At 41.6% G+C, this 25,751-nt stretch overlaps 1 protein-coding gene and 1 non-coding gene across 4 annotated transcripts in view; one reads left to right on the top strand and one right to left on the bottom strand.

The window, feature by feature from the left end:
• Positions 1-25,751, top strand: part of ATF6 (activating transcription factor 6) — a 199,432-nt gene that overhangs the window by 16,839 nt on the left and 156,842 nt on the right. For all 3 annotated transcript variants that reach the window (XM_078441310.2, XM_078441309.2, XM_078441311.2), the window contains exons 5-8: positions 70-170; positions 2,840-2,969; positions 4,031-4,234; positions 11,887-12,107. In XM_078441310.2, coding sequence (XP_078297436.1) covers positions 70-170; positions 2,840-2,969; positions 4,031-4,234; positions 11,887-12,107 — 656 coding nt within the window. The remainder of the gene's footprint in view (positions 1-69; positions 171-2,839; positions 2,970-4,030; positions 4,235-11,886; positions 12,108-25,751) is intronic.
• Positions 7,202-7,286, bottom strand: TRNAQ-UUG (transfer RNA glutamine (anticodon UUG)). Its single transcript has one exon. It is a non-coding gene; the product is annotated as a tRNA-Gln (tRNA).

Here is a 25,751-nt window from a genome sequence, read left to right as displayed (position 1 = left end):
CCTCCTAATTGTATTCTGAGTTTGTATGGTGCAGCGGGAGAATTTTTACTCCATGTTTTTCCATTAAAGGCATTAAGGCAGAGCCTCAGCCACTTTCTCCAGCCTCTTCGAGTTGTTCAGTCTCCTCTCCTCAGTCCGTGGACTCTTGTTCTTCAACCCAGCACGTTCCTGTAAGTAGCCAGTCTTTAACTGTGATTTAAAAAAAAATTTTTTTGAAGTTCTTTAAAACTTATTTGTGAGAGACAGAGACAGAGCACAAGTGGGGGAGGGGCAGAGAGAGGGAGACACAGAATCCGAAGCAGGTTCCAGGCTCCGAGCTCTCAGCACAGAGCCCGACGCGGGGCTCGAACTCACACGCCGCGAGATCATGACCTAAGGTGAAGTCAGACGCTTAACCGACTGAGCCACCCAGGCGCCCCCTTTTACGGTGATTTCACAGTGATTTTGATTATAATGCTGTCTGGAAATCATGCATGTGGAAGAGGCAGTTAACATTTATTAAATGCTACTGTGAATCTTATTATCTCCTTTCATCCTGAGGGAATGGAGTCTCGAGGAAGGGCCTTGGGAGGGCAATAAATTCTTTGCCTCTTTGGTTTTGCCCTCCTTCCCCTATGTTCTTGACTTCATGATTTCATTTTCTTTGCACTTTACCAGTATCCGATATTTTTTTTTTGTTTATTGGCTTACTGTCTTTTCTCCCTGGTGCCCTCTCTCCTGCCTGTTAGAATATACATTCTTTGAGGACAGGGAAGGCTCTAAGATGGTCTGTTTTTGTAATGCTTTGGTCATAGAACCTAGAATGGATTTTTTTTTTTATTTTTTTTAATGTTTTATTTTTGAGAGAGAAAGATAGAGAAAGAGCGAGCAATCAAGCAGGTGAGGGGCAGAGAGAGGGAGACACAGAATCCGAAGCAGGCTCCAGGCTCTGAGCTGCACAGAGCCCGACGTGGGGCTCGAACTCAAAAACCGTGAGATCATGACCTGAGCCGAAGTCCGACACTCAGCTGACTGAGCCCCCCAGGTGCCCCATGGTTTCTGTTTTTTTGTTTTTTTGTTTTTTTTGATGTTAAGAAAGTATCCCTCTAATTCTTGTGTTTTAGGACTTTTATGAGGAATACTTGCTGAATGTTATGAAATAACCTTTTAAGCATCTAAGGCCATGAAGATAATCGTATCCTCTTGTGTTGTTAGCTTGTACTCTTTGGTTTCTCCCAGATACACTCTGAAATACTGTAAGGTTCATAGAGACCAGTGTGTGGCTGGGGCTGAGTAGTTGTTGAGGATCAGTGAGCGACAGAGCTCTCATTCTCACCGGCATGACTGGGAATGACCATTTCTCCCCTATTTTCTCCAGGTCATTTTAACTTCTTTTCTTCTGATCGAAAAAAAAAAAACAAAAAGATTTTTTTAAAAAACTTGCCTTTGGTTACCATTTGCATTTTTTTCATTGAAGTGGCTGTTCCTGTCCTTGTCTATCTTGGGCAGATATGTGCCCCAGTATGTATCTTTTAACTTTATGGTCTATTTTTTTTATTAGTTATTTATTTAAAAAAAATTTTTTTTAGTGTTTATTTATTTTTGAGACAGAGGGAGACAGAGTGCGAGTGGGGGAGGGGCAGAGAGAGAGGGAGACACAGAATCTGAAACAGGCTCCAGGCTCCGAGCTGTCAGCACAGAGCCCGATGTGGGGCTCGAACCCACAAACTGTGAGATCATGACCCGAGCCGAAGTCAGGCACTCAACGGACTGAGTCACCCAGGCGCCCCTGGTCTATTTTTTATTATAAAATATTTTAATTACTGTTTGTTCAAATTTCTTTCTTCTTCCTTTATGGCTTCTGGGTGTTTTTTTTTGTTTTTTGTTTTAAATTAAGGGAGCCTACATTATGCTTAGAGTAAACAAATATTCTCTTAATTAAAAAAAAATATTTTTTTAAGTTTATTTATTTATTTTTGAAAGAGAGAGAGAGGGAATATCCCAAGCAGACTCCACACAACCAGTGTAGAGCCCAGTGTGGAGCTCGAACCCACGAACCATGAAATCATGACCCAAGCCGAAATCAAGTCAGGTGCTCAACCTGCTGAGCCACCCAGGCACCCCTCTTAATTTTCCTTTTAATAATCTTACAGAGTATTTTGAAGGTGGTATGATGTATTTATGTATGTCTATTCTATTATTATATGTAACATCTTTTTCTCTCAAAATAGAAATGCTACTTTTATCCTATGTTAAATTTCCGTATGCCAACAAAATGAGACAGATCCGCTAAATGTTAAGACTTGGAAAATGTTATCTTTGTACATCTCTGTATTACCAATTCATCCATTAAGTAAAATAGCCCTGTTCCTTTTAGTGTTTGTCTTTCTTTCAAAACATTTGGGACAAAGACAGCATTAATAAATAAAGAATAAAAATTAGTAAGAACTATTTGTTTTGAGTTTCTTGTAAGACTGAATAGGAGACTGGGGGAAAAGGATATTGGCATTTTCACCATAGACTTATCATATACTAAATGTTTGTATAGCTAGGAACCAAATAAATACCAAGCTTGTGGGAGGAAACGTAGAAGCAGATCAGTGATTCCCATCTTTAATATGAGAGGATAACATAGAATACTCTGCAGTTCGGGTTATTTTTCCCTAGTATTGATGGATAATGCTTATTTATCCAGTCTCTTAGTACTTAGTATACAAAGTTTCAAATGTATTACACCTTTGCCTTGAAGTTGTTGTGAAGCATTTATCTGCTTATGTATGGATCTTGCCCCTCTAAGCAATTTTCTGCTCAAGGACTGTATGCTTCTGCATGAATCTGTTTGTGTTTCATGTTGCTACAGGAGGAGTTGGATTTGTCTTCTGCTTCCCAGATGTCTCCCCTTTCCTTGTACGGCGAAAGCTCTCATAGTCCCTCCTCAGCAGAGCCACTGAAAGAAGATAAGCCCATCATTGGCCCTAGGAGCAGAGTTGGTATGACTCCATGTCCTAACTTGGACTGAGCTTAGGTTCCGTTTTTAAAAAGAAAACGTTGGATTAAGTTCATGTTTATTAAGCTGGGTTTTTGGTTTTAAAAGAGTGGACCTGTTTTGTTTGTTATGGTTAGTTAATGTGGAGAGGAAAGGCAGGGAATCCTCTTCTTTGGTGGTTTTGTCTTTCTAGGTGAAAAATGCTTTCAAGTAGAAGTAGGCCTCATCGTTTTCAAGAGAGAATGCCAAGATTCAGTTGAAGATCTTGATTGTGAAGGCCATTTAGTTGTGACATTTACTACCTCTTAATCTTTAGGCTTTATTCACTGATTTTAGCTATTCTCCTTTACCAGTTCATATATCCCCTTCCCAAAGCTGCGGCTTGGTCAGAAAGGAAGATCTCACTACTTATAATTTTTTTTTTTTTTAATGTTTATTTATTTCTGAGATAGAGACAGAGCATGAGTGGGGGGAGGGGCAGAGAGAGAGAGAGAGAGAGAAAGAATCTGAAGCAGGCTCCAGGCTCCAAGCTGTCAGCACAGACCCCGACGCGGGGCTCAAACTCACAAACTCTGAGATCATGACCCGAGCCGAAGTTGGTCGCTCCACCAACTGAGCCGCCCAGGCGCCCCTCTCACTATTTATAAAATAAATAAGTCATGGAGATGTCGTGTATAGCATGGTGACTGTAGTTAATAATACTGTGTTGCATATTAGAAAATTGCTAAGAGATTACATCTTAAAAATTATCCTAAAAATTGTAACTGTGCTAACGTGGTAATTCGACTTACTGTGATGATCATTACATGATACAAATACCGAATCATGTCGTACACCTGAAATTAATATAAGGTTATATATCAATTGTACCTGAAAAGAAAAGGGGAAGACCTCAGGTTAAGGACCTTTCTTGAGTCCAGTAAGATCTCGAGTGGCTATGCTTAAACTCCAGTTGAAGATACTTACTAAGAAGTCAAGATAATGTGTAGAAAAAGGTGTGTAACGGAAGCTGTGTTCTGGGAATTGCTTTCAGATTGATTTGTGATTTGTTTGGATTTTCTCCAGCAAATGGAATGACTCCAAAGAAAAAAATTCAGATGACTTCAAAACCTTCAATTCAGCCCAAGCCTTTAATACTTCCAGCAGCACCCAAGACTCAGACAAACTCCAGCGTTCCAGCAAAAACCATCATAATTCAGACACTGCCAACACTGATGCCATTGGCAAAACAGCAACCAGTTATCAGCATACATCCTGCACCCGCTAAAGGTACCTGAGTAGAATTTGAGGCTGCGTGTGTTTAAGTGATGGGCACTAAGGTTGCGTCATGTCATTTGTTTTATCTTGGGTTATAATTTCTGAGCACACGCTGAGTGCCAGGAATTGTCCTTGGTTTTGAGGATTCGCAGAGATGACTAATACGTGGTTCCTATCCTAACAAGAGAGATCGCTCTCCAGATGAGTTATGTTTGATACGTCTTTTTTCTTACAGTTTTAGTTAGGAAAACAACTGTCAGGCTTGTGATTTTGTATAGCCACTTGTAATGAAGAAGAAAATCTGGGAAACTTCCTTGGTATCATTTCATCTTGAGGTTTTTGTGTCTATGAACTCTTGTTTTTTGTTTTAAACTTTTTTTTAACGTTTATTTATTTTTGAGAGAGAGGGACAGAAAAAGAAAGTGCACACGAGCAGGGGAGGGACAGAGAGAAAGAGGGACAGAGGATCCAGATCAGGCTCTGCGCTGGCAGCAGAGAGCCCGATGTGGGACTTGAACTCACAAACCAGGAGATCATGAAGTCAGATGCTTAACCAACTGAGCCACCCAGGTGCCCCTGAACTCTTGTTTTTAAGAACAGGTCAGCATGTAAAATAACATTACAGGTCTAATAGGTGAGTTTTGGCAAAAGGATCAGGCTCTTAGTCTCTGCAGAGGCAACATGGTTTGGTAAACATGATCGTGAGTAGGGGCATTAGAAAGGAATCTGGGGGCGCCTGGGTGGCTCAGTCGGTTGGGTGTCCGACTTCGGCTCAGGTCGTGGTCTCACGGTTTGTGAGTTTGAGCCCCGCATCGGGCTCGGTGCTGACAGCTCGGAGCCTGGAGCCTGGAGCCTGCTTTGGATTCTGTGTCTTCTCCTCTCTCTGCCCCTCCCCCACTTGTCCTCTGTCTCTGTCTATCAAAAATAAATAAATGTAAAAAAATAAAATAAAATAAAATAAAAAAAGACAAGAATCTGAATGCTTGTCTTCATGTAGTTAAGAATGTGTGTGTTTCTATATTTTATCCACCAGATGGCCTCACATACTTGTTCTGCAGGAATTACTTCTAGCATTGCAAGAAGTTATTGAGAGAAGTTCATGTTTGAGGATTTGGTAACTGTGCAGATATAGGAATCATTTGCACATGGAGATGTCTTAGGCAGATTGCCTATCACTCTTTTCATATTGCTATGTGCACACAAGAGTAAAGGAAAACTTGTTTAATGTTCTTTCCCTGAATTTAGGACTAGGTCTTAATGGGGCATGGGTTATAAACAAACCACCATTGTTACACTTGTCTTTATGGCGCTGTTCCCAGCTCTGGGTTGTTCATTCACTTCTTTGGAGCAAGAAGAGCAAGTTTTAATGAGAGCAAAGGTCATAAATTTGATTTCTAGTTAATTTGTTAGTTTTGTTCTATTCCAAGGTCGTGAACAATAGGCCGTTGACAAAGAGAACCAGGTGGGAGACTGGACAAGCCAGTGAAAAATCCATCAATCTCTACCCACCCCCCCCCACCCCCCCCTCCCCGACAAACCTGAGATACCTGTGCTTTCAGTGCAGGGTCAGAACTGCTGCCTTTATCGTGCGAAAAATAGTGGTCCTACAGAATGGGTATGCTTGTGGTCTGTGAATGGATGTAAAGTGTTCATGAACTCCTTGAAATAAGATGTAAGATTTATTGTATATGTGGATTTTTCAAGGAGTAGTCTCCAAAACTTTTATCGGGATTTCAGAAGGGTCTGTATTTTCCCAAAGGCTAAGAATTTAAACTTGTGAAGAACCTCGTTATAGTTCCCGCAATGTATTAAAACACAAGTATACAAAGCAACACTTGACGTTATGACAAGTGTGTAAAGCAAAGGGTGTTGCTAAGAATTTGCTCTTAGCAGATCATGCTTGAGTGATAGAAGACAAACTTCTTTTCTGAGCAGGTTATCAGGTTCAGAAACCTGAATCACACATTATTCAGAATGTCAGTGCCTTCCCATTATCTGAAGATACTACTTAGTTTGGGGAGCAGGTGCTAATATAAAGTGCTTGTCTGGTTTTGTACAATCTAGAGAGTTGGTATTATGAAAACATACAGCTTTAAGTATGTCTTCCATTTATTTGAAACAGGTAGAGGGGAAATACAGGAAAGGCATTTTACAGGTAATCAACATAAGTATCAGCAGTAAATATTTTACTATTAAAAGAGAAGTAATTCTGGGGCGCCTGGGTGGCGCAGTCGGTTAAGCGTCCGACTTCAGCCAGGTCACGATCTCGCGGTCCGTGAGTTCGAGCCCCGCGTCGGGCTCTGGGCTGATGGCTCGGAGCCTGGAGCCTGTTTCCGATTCTGTGTCTCCCTCTCTCTCTGCCCCTCCCCCGTTCATGCTCTGTCTCTCTCTGTCCCAAAAATAAATAAAAAACGTTGAAAAAAAAAAAAAAAAAAAAAAAAAAGAGAAGTAATTCTTACAGGATTAAGTTCAAATTCTCTCACTTGGAAGTCAGGCGCACCATGGTTTGGCTCTAGTTTCGTTTTCTAACTTTACATTATAATCACTCCTTTTTATAAACCCAACTTCCTCTTCTAGCCTGATGAATCTGGCCGCTGTCCCTTGAATTCTCATGTTTTCCCTAGTTTCTTGGCTCAGACCGTTCTGTCTGCCTGGAACAATTTCTGCCCCTAAGTCCGCTAAGAGTGTTAGGAGGAGTGCAGGTGAGGGCTGGTGAAAGCCTGCTGTATCAGTGAGAACGGAGATCCAGGATAGAGAGTGCGAGTATGGGAAAGTGCAGAATCACAGGCTTGGTGATTGGATGGTTTGGAAGGGGAACGAAGGATAGAGCGGAATGTATCCTGTTTTGGGCTTTTTTTTTTTTTTTTTTTAATTTTTTAATGTTTATTCATTTTTGATAGAGTGCAAGCAGGGGAGGTGCAAAGAGAGAGGGAGACACAGAATCTGAAGCAGGCTCCAGGCTCTGAGCTGTCAGCGCAGAGCCCGACGCGGGGCTCGAACCCACGAACTGCGAGACCACAACCTGAGCCAAAGTCAGACGCTCAACCGACTGAGCCACCCAAGCACCCCCTGTCTTGGGCTTTTTGAGTGGATAATAGCGCAAGTCATTGAAACGGATGATGGAAGTGATATAACTTGCCCCAGGTCATTCTGCTCATGAGAGGTAGAGTCAGAACCTGGGCCCAGGGGGTCTGGCTCACGGCCTGTAATTAGTCACCATACTACTTTGTTGCCGCTAAAAGAACGCAGAGATGTGCCCCTTGATCTCAACAATTCTAATTGGGAGTTAACACATTTATGTAAACAGTTAAATAACAGTCACTATGAGAACTAATGAATTAATAATTCATGCAGTACCCTTCATGGAAGCTATTATTATACAGAAATGGCAGTTAATAATAAATAACAGCCAACATTGAGGTTTTTTTCTGTGTGGCAGACACTGTTATAAGTGTTTCAGTGCATTATCTTGTTGAATCCTTACATCAGCTCTGTGAGGATAGGGACTATTATTATCTTCATTTTACATAGCAGAAAATTAAGACACAGAGAAATTATTTACCCCAGGTCGCATAGCTGTCCTATTTTAGACAAGGTAGGCATTCAGCAGTGCTGGATACATAGTTTGAAGCCTCTGAAGAAGATTGACAAGAAAGAACTATTACAATTGATGAGTCATACATAGAAGCATTTAGCATTGAATCTAGCCATGTTCTGTTAAGGGGGATTTGCGTGTAATGCCTAAGAGGATTTTGAGCAGGCTGAAAGGGATAAACAGCCTTTTGGTATGTCCTTTTGGACCGTTTCCACGCTAGGAACAGCCATCACTATGTTCAGCTGCTAACTGAGGCCCAGAACAGTTCTTTGCATTACATTTTATGATCTGTGAGCACCTTTGGGTCCGTGTTGAGCAAGTCACTCTGAGTTTTTCTTGAACACGTCGTATTAGAAATTTCTCCCCATTCAGTCTTGAGACCCAGGCAGGCCTGGAGTATTTAGAGGATCCTCGGTTTAGATGCTAGCTGATTTGGGGATAGTTGTGTACCCTGGGACGAGAGGGCTTGACGTGCGTTACAGAAAACAGGAGGCGGCGGTGGCCTGGTTGGACTCGGAGCCACATTCGGTCCACAGACCTTGCCTCAGTGGTGCTCTGTCTCCCTCACTGCATGATGTGGTTCTCTCAGCAAGGGGATGCTGCCAGCGAGGCCACAGACAGGACAGACTTGGGTTATTCTTCTGAGTTGAAGCAATATCCCGAAGCCGCCTGCATGTGTTAGCTGGAACTAGAAGTGTGATCTCTCTCTTTGAAATGACTTAACGCTTTACGCTTACCCCCTCTTGTCTTTGGAATAATCCCCAAGTTCACCGAACAGTGTTTCATTTCGGGACCTTTTTATTGTACTTTTGAAACTCACAAGACGTGGAACACTGCTTCTAATAATGCTCTTTCTCAAAGTATGGTTTTAGGTCAAGTGGTTCCCAGCCTGCAAACTGTGGACCTAAGGTGTGGGTGGTGGGAGTGGTAGCCTTGGGCATTGTGCAGAAGGCGTCTGCAAACCCATATAGGGGGCAGGAATTTTCTATACACTGGATAATTTGTTTTATATATCTTTGTACTCCGGGTTTTCAGATTTTTGTGGCTATAGTTCCGAGTAATAAACTACAGATTTATTTTAAATTTTTACTAAGTTCTTAATAGCCTTTTCTCAACATGTATTTTCTCAGTCCCTGGAAACTGAATGGACAGCCCTGACCATCTTGGGTGGCCATGATACTTTTTAAAAAAAATTTTTCTTTTTAATATTTATTTACTTTTGTGTGTGTATGAGAGAGAGAGAGAGAGGGAGGGAGGGAGAGGGGCAGAGAGAGATGGAGACAGAATCTGAAGCAGGCTCCAGGCTCTGAGCCGTCAGCACAGAGCCTGACGCGGGGCTCGAACCCAAGAGCTGTGAGATCGTGACTTGAACTGAAGTTGGATGCTTCACCGACTGAGCCACCCAGTTGGCCCATACTTTTTGATGTTAAAGAAAAATACTTATATTCAGGGTGGGAACCCTTGGTTGAAGTTTTACATAATAATGAGTTAATAACGAGTGTTGTGGTTTCTTAACAAGTGTTACTAAAAAACTTGACATTTGGTCACATGCTATTTATTTAATTTATTTTTATATTTGCACATTTGGTCTAAGCATATTTATATCTGCTTCTGAGTCATTTCCTTATTTTATACGTTTTTGTTTCATAAAAGGAGTCCAAGGGAAAAGAAGATAAAAATGTTTAGTGATCATTTTTGTCTAAGTAAATTGTACGTATTACTTTTACATATTTTGTGCTAATTTAATAACTTATCTGGGATGTAATGCTATTAACTAAATTCTACTTTTAGTATGCTTTTTGAGGCCATCTGAAACAAAGACTTTGGTTTAATAGATGTGACTTTTTTTTTATGCTAAGACAGGTGTTCTTAACAAACAGGTGTTCCGAAGTATTATTTAGATTTTCAGTTTTCCTTGATCCTTTGAAATACCGAGCTGAGTTTTACGTGGGTCATGTTACACTGTCTGAAAGTATAATGCCTTTTTTTTTTTCCCCTTAAAGAAGAATTATAAATATTTATGTAATTTTAGTTGCTGGTTACTTTAGTACCTTTATTTTGTTAGATATTTTGCTCAAGCAGCTGTGGATATTGGGGGAGGCTTTCAGCACCTGATAAAATTGGCCGGATCTGAAAGGAAACATTGAGCAGGCAAGTAAGATTTTTAATAGACCACAGTTATGAGTTATAGGAGTCTTCTTTAGGTTAATGATACTGATTCTCCAATTAACATAATTGAAAAAATAATGTTAAATGTGAGGATTGAGAACAGATTTGTAGGCCATTTTGTGTGTGTAGGGGGAGTTGGTATTGTCTACAGACTGTTTTAAATTACGGATTTATGTTTCCTGTGCCTGTTAGCTGCGAATTCATCTCAGATAGTTTTAACATTTTTTTTAAACAAGGATATCGTGAACAACTTCATAAAAAATATATTAAAAATTTTTTTTCTAACGTTTGTTTATTTTTGAGAAAGAGAGAGAGACAGACAGAGACAGAGTGTGAGCAGGGGAGGGTCAGAGAGAGGGAGACACAGAATCCGAAGCAGGCTCCAGGCTCTAAGCTGTCAGCACAGAGCCCAACACGGGGCTCGAACTCACGAGCCTTCGAGCTGTGAGATCATGACCTGAGCCGAAGTCAGCCGCTCAACTGACTGAGGCACCCAGGCACCCCCAAAAGTATATTTTTAATTGAAGTCTAATTAACATACAGTCTTACTAGTTTCGGGTGTGCAGGTAATGCCTGAACAACTCTATACGTTACTCAGTGCTCATCACAGGAAGTGTGCTCTACATCCCTTTATCTCAACCTTTTCCCACCCTCCTCCCCACTGGCGACCACCCGTTCTCTGTATTTAAGGGTCTGGTTTTTGTTGCTGTTTGTCCCTTTTCTCTGTTTGTTTTGTTTCTTAAATTCCACATATGAATGAAATCATACAGTATTTGTCTTTCTCTGACTTATTTCACGTAGCATTATGTTATCTAGATCCATCCATGTTGTTGCAAACAGCAAGATCTCATTCTTTTTTATGTATTCCATTGCCTGTATTTACCATATCCTCATCCATTCATCTCTTGATGCACACTTGGGTTGCATCTGTATTTTGGCTATTATAAATATTGCTGCAAGTCTTAACATTTTGATATTTGTAGCTCCTGTCTTTCCAAGTATTGAGTTACTGAATCACCGTTTATATATTTTTGGTGTTGTATTTCTAAATCCGATTAGTTTAAAATACATGGCTCTCTTGGGGCGCCTGGGTGGCTCAGTCAGTTGAGCCATGACCAACTTTGGCTCAGGTTATGATCTCGCAGTTCATGGGTTTGAGCCCCATGTCGGGCTCTGTGCTGACAGCTCAGAGCCTGGAGCCTGCTTTGGATTCTGTGTCTCCCTGTCTCTCTGCCCTTTGCCCGCTCACTCTCTTTCTCTCTCTCTCTTTCAAAAATAAACATTAAAAACAATTTAAAAAATAAAATACGTGGCTCTCAGTGTTCAGTATAAAAGTCTTGTTACTTACAATATGAAAAATATTTTTTAGTACTAATTTCAGAGGTTGATAGAAAAATCTATGTATAACTTACCAAGTTTGGCACACATGCAGTTGAGAAAAAATATGGAAATACATTATTAATGATAACTTCAAAGGGAACAAATTTAGTTTTCATTAAAAATACAACAACAGAAGTTTGTGTGTGTGCTGCTATGGGTTATGTTTTAATTGGTGGGGTTTTTGTTTCTGTTTTTTTTAACGTTTATTTATTTATTTTGAGAGAGAGAGCACAAGCAGGGGAGGGACAGAGGGAGAAAGGGAGAATCCCAAGCAGGCTCTGTGCTATCAGCATAGAGCCCAGTGCAGGGCTCGAACCCATGAAGCTGTGAGATCATGACCTGCAAAATCAAGAGCCAGACGCCTAAGCAACTAAACCACCCAGGCACCCCCTTCATTGGTGGTTTTAAATCCCTTCAGTGTCAACTTCCTGTTACAGCCGCAGAAGAGACCTGAGTGTTCGGCATCCTCTGCCTCATCGGTCGTGCACGCTGTGATTCCTTTCCTTCTTTCTGCACTCAGGTCCAACAGTAGTGCTCTCTTCGCCTGCCGTGGTCCAGCTTCAGGCACCTGGAGTCCTGCCCTCTCCTGCCCCGGTCCTTGCTGTCACCGGGGGAGCCACGCAACTACCTAATCCCATGGTGAATGTGGTGCCGGCCCCTGTGGCCAACAGCCTGGCGAATGGAAAACTCTCTGTGACTAAACCTGTCCTACAAAGCACCGTGAGAAGTGTGGGCTCGGATGTAAGTGTTGAAACCCAGTGCTTTATCACACCTGATTTCAAAACCAACAGAACCAAAACACGCTTTGTTTTCCTTGCCTTGTTTCTGTTTTCTAAATTATTTTATACTGCCTCAAATAAAAGAATGTGCTGGGATTGCACATCCGTTATTTGGTGGCAGATTATTTTGTTAGAATCCAAGCGAAAAGGTCTGAAAGAGGCTAAAGTTGTTTGATAAAAAGTGACGTATAGGGGCGCCTGGGTGGCTCAGTCGATTGAGCGTCCGACTTCGGCTCAGATCATGGTCTCATGGTTTGGTTCGTGAGTTCAAGTTCGTGAGTGGGCTCTGTGCTGACAGCTTAGAGCCTGGAGCCTGCTTCAGATTCTGTGTCTCCCTCTCTCTGCTCCTCCCCCACTCATGCTCTCTCTCTCTCTTTCTCTCTCTCTCTCAAAAATAAAGCAAGCTTGAGGCGCCTGGGTGGCTCAGTCGGTTAAGCGGCCGACTTCGTCTCAGGTCATGATCTCGCGGTCCGTGAGTTCAAGCCCCGCGTCGGGCTCTGTGCTGACCGCTCAGAGCCTGGAGCCTGTTTCAGATTCTGTGTCTCCCTCTCTCTCTGACCCTCCCCCGTTCATGCTCTGTCTCTCTCTGTCTCAAAAATAAATAAACGTTAAAAAAAAATTAATAAAAAAAAAAATAAAGCTTTGGGGCGCCTGGGTGGCTCAGTCAGTTGAGCATCTGACTTCGGCTCAGGTCATGATCTCACAGTCTGTGGGTTCGAGCCCCACGTCGGGCTCTGTGCTGACAGCTCAGAGCCTGGAGCCTGCTTCCGATCCTGTGTCTCCCTCTCTCTCTGCCCCTCCCCCACTCTCACTTTGTCTCTCAAAAATAAATAAATGTAAAAAAAAAAAAAATTAAAATAAATAAATAAAGCTTAAAAAAAAAAAAAAAAAAGTGACGTATGCATACTTTGCTGTAACTCCTTTTGAGCCCTCTCCTCACATTCTTCAAGCCCTTCCCCAGCCCAGGCAGACACTAGTGTCTTACAGGATTCTTTCAGGTCTCCTGATTGAAATGTCTTTGGCAAGACCCAGATAAGAGTCTGTAGACTATTTTCTCATCAGGGTTTATATTTCTGTCCTGACTTATGAAGGGTTTTCACCCCTGCGTAATAACTTCCTGCTCTTAGGAATTCTGTCTCAGTGACTAGTTGGTGTTTTCCCATCTTTGCAAATCTTCAGGTTTTCTAGCCTGTTGAAGGTTTTTTTTTTTTTTGTAATTTATAAATCACAGAGTTTCCTAAGATCTGTCCTCCCTGAAGCCAGTTATAGCATTTGCCAGCTAACTCTGCTTTCTTAAAACGTGGTACAAAAATACCTCACGTTATGTACCAAGAAGTAATTGAGTATCATGGGCCTAAAGTTTAATGAAAGTTAAAGTCAAATAACCATTCTAATAACCAGTCTAATAACCATCTCTCAAATTGTTACCGGGAAGCCAAACTCATGTGTTTTCTTTAAGATAAAAGTAGATATTACTGACTGTGAATATTGCCACACTACCTTTTCTTTAGGTATTGCGAAGTACTTTTAAAGTCCTAAAGCGCTGTGAGTTCTTAAGGTTATCGAATACTGTCTGATCGGTCCACCCTAATTTATTAACCCAGCGTGTCAGCCCAGTAGTGAAATTGCTCCTCTGTTGCATTAAACACAACCGAGTGACCTCAGCCGGCAATATTGTAAAGACCCATAACAAAGGAATATTTTCTGATGAAGCAGAACATTGAAGATCTGCAGTAATTCCCATAGCGTTTATAGGTATTGAAAACTGTGCACCCAGACACGGGGGAAGATTAGTGTCGGACGAGAATAGACATGGATGGTACAGGATTAGCCTTGACTGTTAACGTTCCTTTAATTTGAGGTCCAGAAAAGGTTAAGCACAGTGCTTATGGCATAATAGGCACTAATACACAGTGTGTGTTTCAGTTGAAGATGAAACGATACGCTGGCATTTGCTTGAAATACTCTGGGGGTGGGGCGGGAAGCCCAAGATGGAGGAAACAAGATCGGCAAAATGTTGACAGTCATCAAAGTTGGGTGTGTCGTCTTTCTTTCGTTGTGGTGTGTGGGAAAATTTCCATAGTAAATAAACAACAATCGGCGTCCAAAACAATTCCGTGGTATCGTCAGTTAAAAAGTTTTATGGGGCACCTGAGTGGCTCCGTCAGTTGAGCATCCGATTCTTGATTTCAGGTCAGGTCATGATCCCAGGGTCATGGAATCGAGTTCCTGGTTGGGCTCTGTGCTGAATGTGGAGCCTGCTTGGGATTCTCTCTCTTCTACCCTCCACCCTTCCTCTGCCCCTCCCCTGCTTGCACATGCGTACTTGTTCTCTCACTCTTTTTCAAAAAAAAAAAAAAAAAAAAAAAAAAAAAAAAAGGATGGGGGGGAGCCCAGGTGGCTCAGTCGGTTAAGCGTCCGACTTCAGCTCAGGTCATGATCTCACAGTTCGTGGGTGCGAGCCCCCCGTCGGGCTCTGTGCTGACAGCTCAGAGCCTGGAGCCTGCCTCGATTCTGTGTCTCCCTTTCTCTCTGCCCCTCGCCTGCTTGCTCTCTCTCTCTCTCTCTCTCAAATATAAATAAACATAAAAAAATTAAAAAAGAAAAAAAAGATGGTACAACCAATAAAAGAGAGGGTGTGCTTTTCATAGGAGGCCGAGAAGGCTAAGAATGATGAAAGAGGATTTTTAAAATGATCCTTTAAGTTTTCCTTTTAATCCTCTTTAAATTATAAATTGAATGTTTCTTCTGTGCAATGGAACTAGCAACAGAAAATATCAAAGTTGTCTTTATTCCATGTTAGGACATTTAAAGTATTTATTTTTTTATTTTTAATGTTTTTAATGTTTGTTTATTTTTGAGAGACAGAGTGAGCGTGTGTGTGCTTGCATACGAGTGGGGAGGGGCAGAGAGAGAGGGAGACACAGATTCTGAAACAGGCTCCACGCTCTGAGCTGTCAGCACAGAGCCCGATGTGGGACTCGAGCTCATGAGCTGTGAGATCATGACCTGAGCTGAAGTTGGATGCTTAACCTACTGAGCCACCCAAGTGCCCCTGAAGTATTTGTTATGAAATACCTTAGACATGGAAAAAGGTAAAGACTAATTAGAACTTTAGAAAATATAGATTAACAGCATGTCCCAGTTGTTAAAATATTAACATAATGTTAGTCTGTCTTCATAGACTTACAACGTCTGATCATGGGACAGTCCAGAGGAATGTGGCCAGGATGGGAAGGGGGTCTGGAAACTATGTTCTGGGTAGAGGCAGCGTTTAAGGTTTGGAATGACTCAGTAAACTGAAGAACACTGAATGTAGATCTGAGAGGCGATTCTAGGACGTGAAGGTTGATGTGTGGAAAACAGGGTGATTGATCTGGGTTATTCCAGAGGACTCAACTAGAACAGGTACAGTTAGCGTTATTTAGAAAGGGTCCTTCCAACCCTAAAATCCTTTGATCCAGTCATTGTATTTAAAAACGGGAGGAGATCTTTTAATTTTTTTCTTCCAGCTAATATCTGAATAATAAGCATCTTTTTTTAAAATTATTTTTTAATGTTTATTTTTGAGAGAGAGCGAGAGAGACAGAGTGCAAGCAGGGGAGGGGCAGAGAGAGAGAGAGAGAGACACAGAATCTGAAGCAGGCTCCAGGCTCTGAGCTGTCAGCACAGAGCCCCACTGGGAACCTAAACTTGTGAACCGCAAGATCATGACCTGAGCCCAAGTAGGATGCTTAACCAACTGAGTCACCCAGGCGCCCCTAAATAATGAGCATCTTAATGTTGGTACTCATCATTGTGTTCTGCTGACCCATTTTGTAATCTCTGAACATTTCAGTTGGTTATTTATTGATCAATTAGACATTCACTATAACTTCTCTGGTGCGAAAGACCACGTTTGTTCTGCTCTCACACTCTTAAGAGTATTCTGTAAATCTGGTGAATAATTTACTGATGAAGCCTCCATCAACATTGAACTGGGGGATGTGTGAGATGCAGAAGTATAGAACCAACAGGTATGATTTTTTTTTTTAAGCAGTATTTATTGGCTAGCATTCTTACTACTTTTCAGAGTTTAGAGTCGACAGTATTATAGGAGAAAGATTTCAAGTACTGTGTGTCTAGTGCAAGAGACCTAAAGGCGATTAGAATAAATTTTCTAGTCAACCTGAGTTGAGGTTTTGTGCTTATTTTTCCTTGGCCTGCATATCAGGAAGTGAGCCAGGCTTTTTCAGTATGAGTTTTCTGGTAGAGGTTTTGACTTAATGTTTATTTCAAGTGAAGAAACATCAGTCTGTCCTATCAGCTGGCCAAGCCTCTCAGGAACCGGAAGTAAATTTGTTCCAGAAGGAGCTGCAGGAAACTTTGATCTGCTGGGATGGTCTCCTGTGTTAGTAACTTGGTTGACCTTAATAGTGCGTGCATTTGTTAGACTCAAGTCCCATGAAATTATGATAAATTTGAAGTGGTATAAATTTCTGATTAAAAATGGCCCAACAGAAAAATTTTTCATTCTGTGCTTTTTGTGCTTTTAAGCCAAAAGTGTGGTGAAAAAGCAGTAATTCAGCAAGAGAAAGCGTATCAGTCTTTTGTGGCTTTGTAAGGCTGACATGGCTTCTTTTTTCCTACCTTTTTTGTTCTTTTGTTTGGCTAGTTTCAGTCTCTGGAGACCTGCTACTGCCCTAAGTAGCGTTTTTTGCATACCATATTCTGCAAACTGCATTAAGTGCCACATTTGCTGTTATGAAACAGTTTGCCTGGTTCAAATTATAATCTCACTCTTCCTGCCTGTTGCTGGTAAATCTGTTCTGTTTAACTCTTGGAAACCTCACCTAAGTTTTCAAGAAATGTGGTTGGTTTTTGGCTCTGATCGTGATGGAAAAAATGAACATGGTCTCTCATTTCAGGGTAGAAATTCTCTTATGCAGTTTCTTAGTAAATGGCAATCTTGGAACTACAGAGTTGCCTTCATAGGAGAGCGTGCTTATCTTTCTTTAAAGGGCCGTTGAATGTTGCCAGACGTGGAACCAAGGGCTGAAAGCAAGCAGTCTGTTTAAATCTGCACTGCCATAACTACTACCCTCTACCCACCATAATTCCATAAAGTTCATGAAGCATTATGGCTCTGGTTTTAGGTCCATGGAGTTATATTGTTGTAGTTGTCTCGTTTGGGATAAAAGACCAGGAAAAAAAAAAAACTGTGGTGAAATTGTATTGTGTGTCCTTCGTACTGGGCCAAGGTGAAGCAAACCCCTATTGGAAATCAGTAGGTGGTAACAGTGGAAAGAAAATGATCAGGAGCTAGGTCAGAACTAGAAATCACATCAGATGGGAGGCCGATCAGGGAGAAATCACATCAGATGGGAGGCTGATCAGAGACAGGCTCTGCTGACAGGAGGCCCCAGGCCTTCTTCTCAGCCCATTCACCCCATGAAGCATCTTACAAACCTTTTATTACCTTGTACTCTCTAATTCTTTACTTAGTGACCTTGACCCTCCCATCCCAGTCTCCTCCCTTTGGGGGATCCTGCCCTAATCACTAAAGCCGTCATAAGAAGCTGGGTGCTGGGGAGATCCCTTTCTACCTGCCTGCAGGTATTAGAAATGGCGTGAATGGGATTCTTCTAGCATAGTGAACTAGAACTTTGTCACTTCGTTTCTCTGGAGACACCGTTATACCATTAGGTTTAAGATTTCGGGTACGTTAGTACTGTGAGCGTGGAGGTCACATGATATGGGCCCAGACGGATGCTGTGCACACGGTGTTTCTTTATTGCAGTGAAGGAATGCTGAGCTTTACAGCAAGTGGTGGGCAAGTTTCCTCATTGTCCAGAGGAAGACATTACCTCATCTCTCAAGGTTTCTTGCTGGAAACAGCCCTGAGAAACGGCCTGGGTAAAGAGTGGTCAGGGCCTTGTATTCTTGGCATGCCCGGGAAGACGTATAGTAACACGACTCACAAGAGACCCTAGAGAAGTCCCTTTCAAGGAAAATACAAATCTAACGTAATTTATTTCCAGTGCAAAGCAATGCAGAGAAACTGTTAGAAAAATGGAGAGTGCCTGTGCTCTATTTTGGAAAAAAAAATTTCTTTTTCCTTTTTAATGACGCTTAAGTTGCTTGTGTTATCTGTGACACCCAAGAATGGGTTCTCTGTTAGGTCTAAGAGTGAGCTGAATATCCTTAAATGGTGTGGCCAGCTTAGTTCTAAGAAGATAAATAATGAATAGATACTTTTTGTGACTAAATTCCTTGACAACAAAGACATGGGATCATGATATTTCTGTAGGCTTTGAAAGTAAAGGAATCCATCAGAATAAATTCAACAGGAAGGATTTGGAGACCGAAAAAGCCATCCAGATTTTAGTAAAAGATTATTTCTGTGCTGACTGCTTTCTGGCTTTGCTGCTAGCAGGGACTCTGCAGATCAGAGAAGAACATGCTTTGTTAAAATATTTGTAGTTTCTCCTTAGGTGGAGGTGTGGGCCTTCTAAAAATTTATCTTGAATAAGGACTTTGGCAAATCATTTCATTTGTGGTTACGGTGGTTTTGGAAAGGGAACAGAAGGTGTTTCTCCCCCCGCCCTGCTGGTACCGCACTTAGATTTGTGTCATTAGGTTAGATTTGTGAACTGTGGCAGCTGTGGCATTCTTTGTTCTGTTTTTGTTTTTTTTTTTTCAGTTTGGCATCTTGATAAGGTTAATAATTCTTGAAAAAAATTTTTTTTAACGTTTATTTTTGAGAGAGAGAGACAGAGCATGAATAGGGGAGGGGCATAGAGAGAGGGAGGCACAGAATCCGAAGCAGGCTTCAGGCTCTGAGCTGTCAGCACAGAGCCCGACGCAGGGCTCGAACTCACGGACTCCAAGATCATGACCTGAGCCGAAGTCAGCCGCTTAACCGACTGAGCCACCCAGGCACCCCAGGAAATAATTATTTTTAAAGGGATGCTGATTTCCATCTTAATAAATAATTAATACTTAATTCCCTTTTCTCTGGTTTCCCTTCCTGCAACCTGTTCCTGAAGACAGTCCTTCCATGCCCCAGATGCTTTGTAGCTACTGGGTTCCCCTGTCCAGAAGCAGTCACTGTTACTAGTTTTTCATGCGTCATTCCTGAGACAGTTCCTTAATATATTGGTATTTACAGTTTTACCTATTTACCTATTTTACAGAAATGGTAACTAGTGTCTACATGCTGTCCTGCACCTTCCTTTTCCCCTTCAGTATATCTTCGCGTACTTGCCATATTGGCACTTAGAACATTTTCTTGTTCCTTTGCTAGCTGCGTGGTAGCCTGTTTCGTTCGGGTGTCCTAATTACTTAAGGTTTTTTCTTTATAAGCAGTCCCTTCGTTGAATAACTTGATACTCATTTAATTTTGTTTATGTGCAAGTATATCTGTAGGAGAAATTCCTAGAACTGAAATTAGAGGCAGAAGGTAGGTAGTTTTTACATTTTGATAGATATTGTCAAATGGCCCTCCATAGGGTAATTCTAATTTATTCTTCGACTTTGAGTGTATGAGAGTGCCAGTCACAGGGCCATGGACAGTGTCTCCATACACAGCTCCCCTTTTCTTCACGTCCCCCCTTTCCTTGCATCATTAATTATAGTACTGGGTATGTGCATTTGTCTGGAGAGAGAGTCTGTAGCTTTCTATGTAATTTTTTTTTTTAATAGCTTGTTGAGATAAAGTTCACCTTTAAAAGATCTAAAATTTAGTGGTTTTCAGTATATTCACAAAGTTGTGCTATGGCAGGAGCTGCTATCTAATTGCAGAATGTTCTCATCCCCCTAAAAAGAACCTCCCTACCCATTAGTGGTCATTCCTATTCCCCTCCTCTCCCCAGCCCCTCGCAATCACTAACACTAACCTGCTTTCTGTTTGTATGGAATTGCCTATCCTGGACATATTATGTCATGGAATTATACACAGGGTGGCCTTTTGTGTCTTCCTTCCTTTCTTTCTTTTTTTCTCTCTCCCTTTCTTTCTTTCTTTCTTTCTTTCTTTCTTTCTTTCTTTCTTTTGTTCTTTCTTTCGTTCTTTCTTTCTAACTTTATTTATTTTGAGAGAGAGACAGAAAGAGAGAGCATGAGTGGGGAGGGGAAGAGAGAGAGAGAGAGAGAAGGAGAGAGAGAGAATCCCAAGCAGGCTCCACACTGTCAGCGCAGAAGAGCCTGATGTGGGACTCAACTCACAGACCATGTGATGGTGACCTGAGCCAAAACCAAGAGTTGGACGCTCAACCGACACAGAGAGAGAGAGAGAGAGAGAGAGAGAGAGAGCATGAGCAGGGGAGGGGCAGAGAGAGGGGGAGAGAGAGAATCCCAAGCAGGCTCTGTACTGTCAGCACAGAGCCTAATGTGGGGCTCGATCTCACAAACTATGAGATCATGCAAGAGTTGATGCTTAACCAGCTGAGCCACACAGGCGCCCCGAGATCAAAATCAAGGAGGCTTAACTGACTGAGCCACCCAGGCGCCCCCAAACCCTTTTTTGATTTAGAGAGTATTTACAAATCAGTGAGAAAAATGCAAGTTAACCCAATTACCAAATGGATAAAATATGTGACTAGATAATTCACAAAGGAGAACGGCCAAGTATTTCGATGGCTGTCTATTCTGGAAGGGGCGTGCCCCCTGGAAGATTATATTTTATGACTCTGTGAAAGAATATTAATTATTAATGGAGGAGAACTTTTGAATGGTTAAATAATGATATGCAAGGATTAAGTGTTAGGGTTAAAATTTTCTGTGGCTCTGCAAGTGTGTGTGTGTGCGTGGGTGCATGCGTGTTAGGCTTTGTATATGGTGATAATACTAATTATATTCATAATGATATCTCAAATATTTACAAGTTGCAGAAACAAACTGTAAGAGACTTTTTTTTTAATTTTAATTTTTTAACATTTATTTATTTTTGAGAGAGACAGAGACAGAGTGTGAGCGGGGGAGGGGCAGAGAGAAAGGGAGACACAGAATCTGAAGGAAACTCCAGGCTCTGAGCTGTCAGCACAGAGCCTGACTCGGGCCTCGAACTCACGAACCATGAGATCATGACCTGAGCCGAAATCAAGAAACCGTGAGAGACTCTTGACAATACAGACCAAACCGGGCGTCAGTGGAGGGCGGCGGGTGGGGGATGGGCTGGGGGAGTGATGGGTGTTGAGGAGGGCACTTGTGTTGAGCATGTAAGATGCTTAGTTAGATGTAAGTGATGAATCGTTAAATTCTGCCGAAGGCGATACTACATTGTATGTTATATATATAACTAGCATTTATATAAAAATTTGAAGAAAACAATTAAAAAAAAATTGCAGAAACAGAAATTCTCCAGAGAACACCGGTACCTTCACCCATTCACCTGTTAACATTTTACCCCGTTTGCTTTATTAGTTTGTTCCTTCTGCCTGTGTCTCCATCCGCACACATACTCGGTTTTCCCCCCTGAACTATTGTAGAGTAAGTTACATACTCTGTAGTCCTTTACCACCAAACATTTCAGTGTGTGTTTTTTCAGAGTAGGGATAATCTCTTTTTTTTTTTTTTTTTTTTTTTAATTTTTTTTTTTAACATTTATTTATTTTTGAGACAGAGAGAGACAGAGCATGAACGGGGGAGGGTCAGAGAGAGGGAGACACAGAATCGGAAACAGGCTCCAGGCTCCGAGCTGTCAGCACAGAGTCCGACGCGGGGCTCGAACTCACGGACCGCGAGATCATGACCTGAGCTGAAGTCGGCCGCCCAACCGACTGAGCCACCCAGGCGCCCCAGGGATAATCTCTTACATACCCACAGTATAGTTATAGTTATCAGCTTCATTCATTTACATTTGTAAAATACTTCAATCAACTGTCAGTATTACAGTTTTATCAGTTGACACAATAATCTCCTTTATTGAAAATTTTCCCTTTCGGTACAAGAACCAGTCAAGGGCCAGATACTGCATTTGGTTGTTATCTGTCTGTAGCTTCTTTAAATCTGGAACATTTCCATAATCCTTGTCTTTTTGACGCTGTAGGGGAATTCGGCTCTAATACAGTTTGATAAGTACTTCACATTCATATTGGGTTATAAATCATTTATTTTCACAGAGTCCTATTTGATTCTTACAAAATCCTTGTAGAGTGGGTACTGTTGATTCCCATTTTACCGTGGAAGGAATCGGTTAGGTGTTTTAGCCAAGATCATCTTGCTAAGATTGGCTACATTGATAAAGTAGTGTGTGCCACACTTGTCTAAGTGCCTGACTCACAGATATTTAAGCTTCCTAACAGCCCTTTGAGGTGAACGAGAGCCCCGATACATACAGAGTAAGGGGCAGACCGAGGGATCTTGGAGGAGTGTGAATTATACTTGGGCTGTTTTTCAGCTTCTGCAGCGATTAAAGGTGATTCCCAGGTTTTGTCTGTTTTGGTTTCGTAAGTCATTTTTAAAATTTAAAATCTGAAAATAGGAGCTGGGTTGTGGGCAGATATTTTCAGTATTGCTTTATTTGCACAGTTTATCTGAGCAGCTGTGAGGCACATTGGCGATGGAGTTCAGAATTTTTGCCTCCTCACTCGATCTGTTCATAGCTGCAGGGTAGCTCCCCTTACTGAACCTCCCGTATGTGTGGTACATTGTAGTTTACAAAGAACCTTTGTGTCCATTCGCTGTGTAATCCTCACCTGATCATCTGACCTGCTCCATCTGAGTTAGGATTCAAGCCTAGGCCTTGTCTCAGTCCAGTGCTCTTGTCACTACTCTGTGCTCCATTAACGGGGCTTTACTTTCAACGCAGCCCTGATGCAGCATGAATTTCAAATTATTACGTCTTAAAACTTGCTGCTGCCTTTTCTCTCCCTCTATAAATGTATTCTTTTAATTTGTAAAAATTTTCAGCAGGTGGTTGTAAGTCTTGAGAGACAAAGTATAGAGACTGATCTTAGGTGAACAATGTGGTGATCTCAAAATCGACAGCAAAGTTAGTCTTATCCGTATCTTATGATGCAGTAGTCATTTCCGGGATATGTGGTAGTTCAGTATGGGTGGTTAGCATCAGTACTGGAACCGTTTTGGTTTGAGATTGAATGAGACCTTTAGGGGATTCACGGGATGGCTCTCAAGTTTTTGTCCACAGCCCACAGTCCACAGTAAGAAATGTGTTTTACATCTTTCTCAACACACACGGTCTAGGGAGACAGTAAGTAAGCTCTTACTACATTTAAAGCATTCTGTTTCCTTTTATTTTATCCTGTGCTTTTCTGTCAAGTTTTTTTTAAGTTTCTTATGACCCACTAAATTTATCATGCTACTTGCTATTGGGTTATAATAGGTTCAAGAACACCATTCTGGTCTAACCCCCTTTTATTACTGCCGTGAAAACGGGCCCTGGGAGCAAAAAGGATTCTTCTAAGATCTTCCAGTTACTTCATTGCAGTCCTAGAGTAAGAATTAAGGACACCAGTTTCCGGTACTGTATTGTCATCTGATGACTTCAGTCACTGTTACTCTTAGGTGGCTGCTGACTTATTTCTGGGGCCGTGTGAAGCAGGGGAAACTGCTCCGAGGATCCCTGATGATCCCTGTACATAGGACGTCCTCCGTCCTTCAGGAGGCCGTGCCCGACTGCGCGGTTTGCCTGAGAGCGTCTGGTGGACGCTTCTGCCTTTGCCTTCTGCCGGTCCTTCCCCTTCGCTCAGAACAGGCGGTTGCGTAGGGCAGCCCGGGCCTGCAGTTAGCAGGGGTTGCGTCTGTTACCTTTTCTCACTCGTGAAATCATACTCCCTGTCCAAAGGCATTCCGCATTAAAAAAATAAAAGTTTGTAGGGTGAAGATTATTGCCTTGACTCTGCCAATTAAATGGCTCAGGTGGCCAGTAATGAAACTGCTTTATTTAATTTTTGGTGACCAGGAACTGGGTATAACACACACACACACACACACACACACACACACACACACTAGAAGGAGTAAAATGAAATTTTGGCTTTCTGTCATGAGATTTGAGAAGAGTACAGGTAGTATAAGTGGAAAGTTTCCCCTTTTCTGTTTTGAACAATTTTATGAGAAAAAGGGGAGTATTGTGTGTGTATATATATATATATTTTTTTTTTTTTTTTAAGGAGTTTTTTCTTTATTTTTTAAGTTTATTAATTTTGAGGGAGACAGAGACAGTGTGAGTGGGGGCAGGGGGACAGAGAGGGAGAGAGAGAGAATCCCAAGCAGGCTTCCTGCTGCCAGCGCAGAGCCTGATGTGGGGCTCGAACCCATGAAACCATGAGATGGTGACCTGAGCCGAAATCCAGAGTCAGACGCTTAATCTACTGAGCTACTGAAGCCCCTCTTTCTTTTTCCCTTTTTTTTTTTTAAAGTTTATTTATTTATTTTGAGAGAGAGAGGGAAGGTGAGAGAGAATCCCAAGGAGGCTCTACACTGTCAGCACAGAGCCAGACGTGGGGCTCAAACTCCCAAACCATGAGATCATGACCAAAATTAAGAGTTGGAAGCTTAACTGACTGAGCCACCCAGGTGCCCCTAAAAGAGTTTTTATTTTTATTTATTTATTTTTTAGAAGTTTTAATTTTTAAGTCACTGTACCCAACATGGGGCTCAAACTCAAAACCCTGAGATCAGCAGTCACAGGCTCCATGGACTGAGCCAGCCAGGTGCTCCCAAAAGGGAGTATTCTTAAGATTCCCAAGAGAAATCAAATTAGAATACTTAATTGATTTGAATATTTAAAGTAAAGTTGTGGGGCGCCTGGGTGGCTCAGTCAGTTAAGTGGCCGACTTCGGCTCAGGTCATGATCTCGCGGTCCGTGAGTTCTAGCCCCGCGTCGGGCTCTGTGCTGATAGCTCGGAGCTTGGAGCCTGCTTCTGTTTCTGTGTCTCCCTCTCTCCCTTCCCCTCCCCTCCCCCATTCATGCTCTGTCTCTCCCTGCCTTTCAAAAATGAATAAATGTTAAAAAAAATTAAAAAAAAAAGGAATAGTAATAAAGTTGCCACAAATTAAATTTGCTAATGATTTTAGCTGTACACTTTTTTTGGAATGTATTTGTAAATATATTTACTGTGATATGCAATAATATATGTTACATAAATTAGAAATGTGTGAGTTATAAAATGTGTGTGTTATATAAATCAGAAATTGGCTTTTAAATCAATTTCAAAGAGACAAAGTTTCTTTCTTCTTTTATTTAATGGAAAAATTGGGTTGTCTAATACGATGAAGGGTTAATCAGTGACCGTTTCTGCTTTAGGTATCAGTTTAGAGGGAGAGATTCACCGAAATAAGAAATAGAACCAAGGCAATGGCACCCATTAAGCCAGTGATTTCATCCATGGTGATCAGTACTTGATCTGGCTTGAGTTTGTGCGAGATGTTGGAATGTATTTTGTAGCATTAAAATATCCTATTTTTGTATCTGATTTAGCCATACAGGACTTTGAAGCTCATTTCTTAGCAACATCACAGAATCAAAAGTCTAGATGGTCTATTTTTTTTATAAGAACATAATATAGTATTGCTTGATCGTGAGCTTTTTCAACGTTTTTTTTTTTTTTATTTTTTTTATTTTATTTTTGGGACAGAGAGAGACAGAGCATGAACGGGGGAGGGT

Source organism: Panthera onca, chromosome F1, assembly GCF_046562875.1.
Source record: "Panthera onca isolate mPanOnc1 chromosome F1, mPanOnc1 haplotype 2, whole genome shotgun sequence".
Lineage (NCBI taxonomy): Eukaryota > Metazoa > Chordata > Mammalia > Carnivora > Felidae > Panthera > Panthera onca.
Note: the sequence above shows the minus strand (reverse complement) of the source record. Positions and strands in the feature narration are given on the sequence as shown.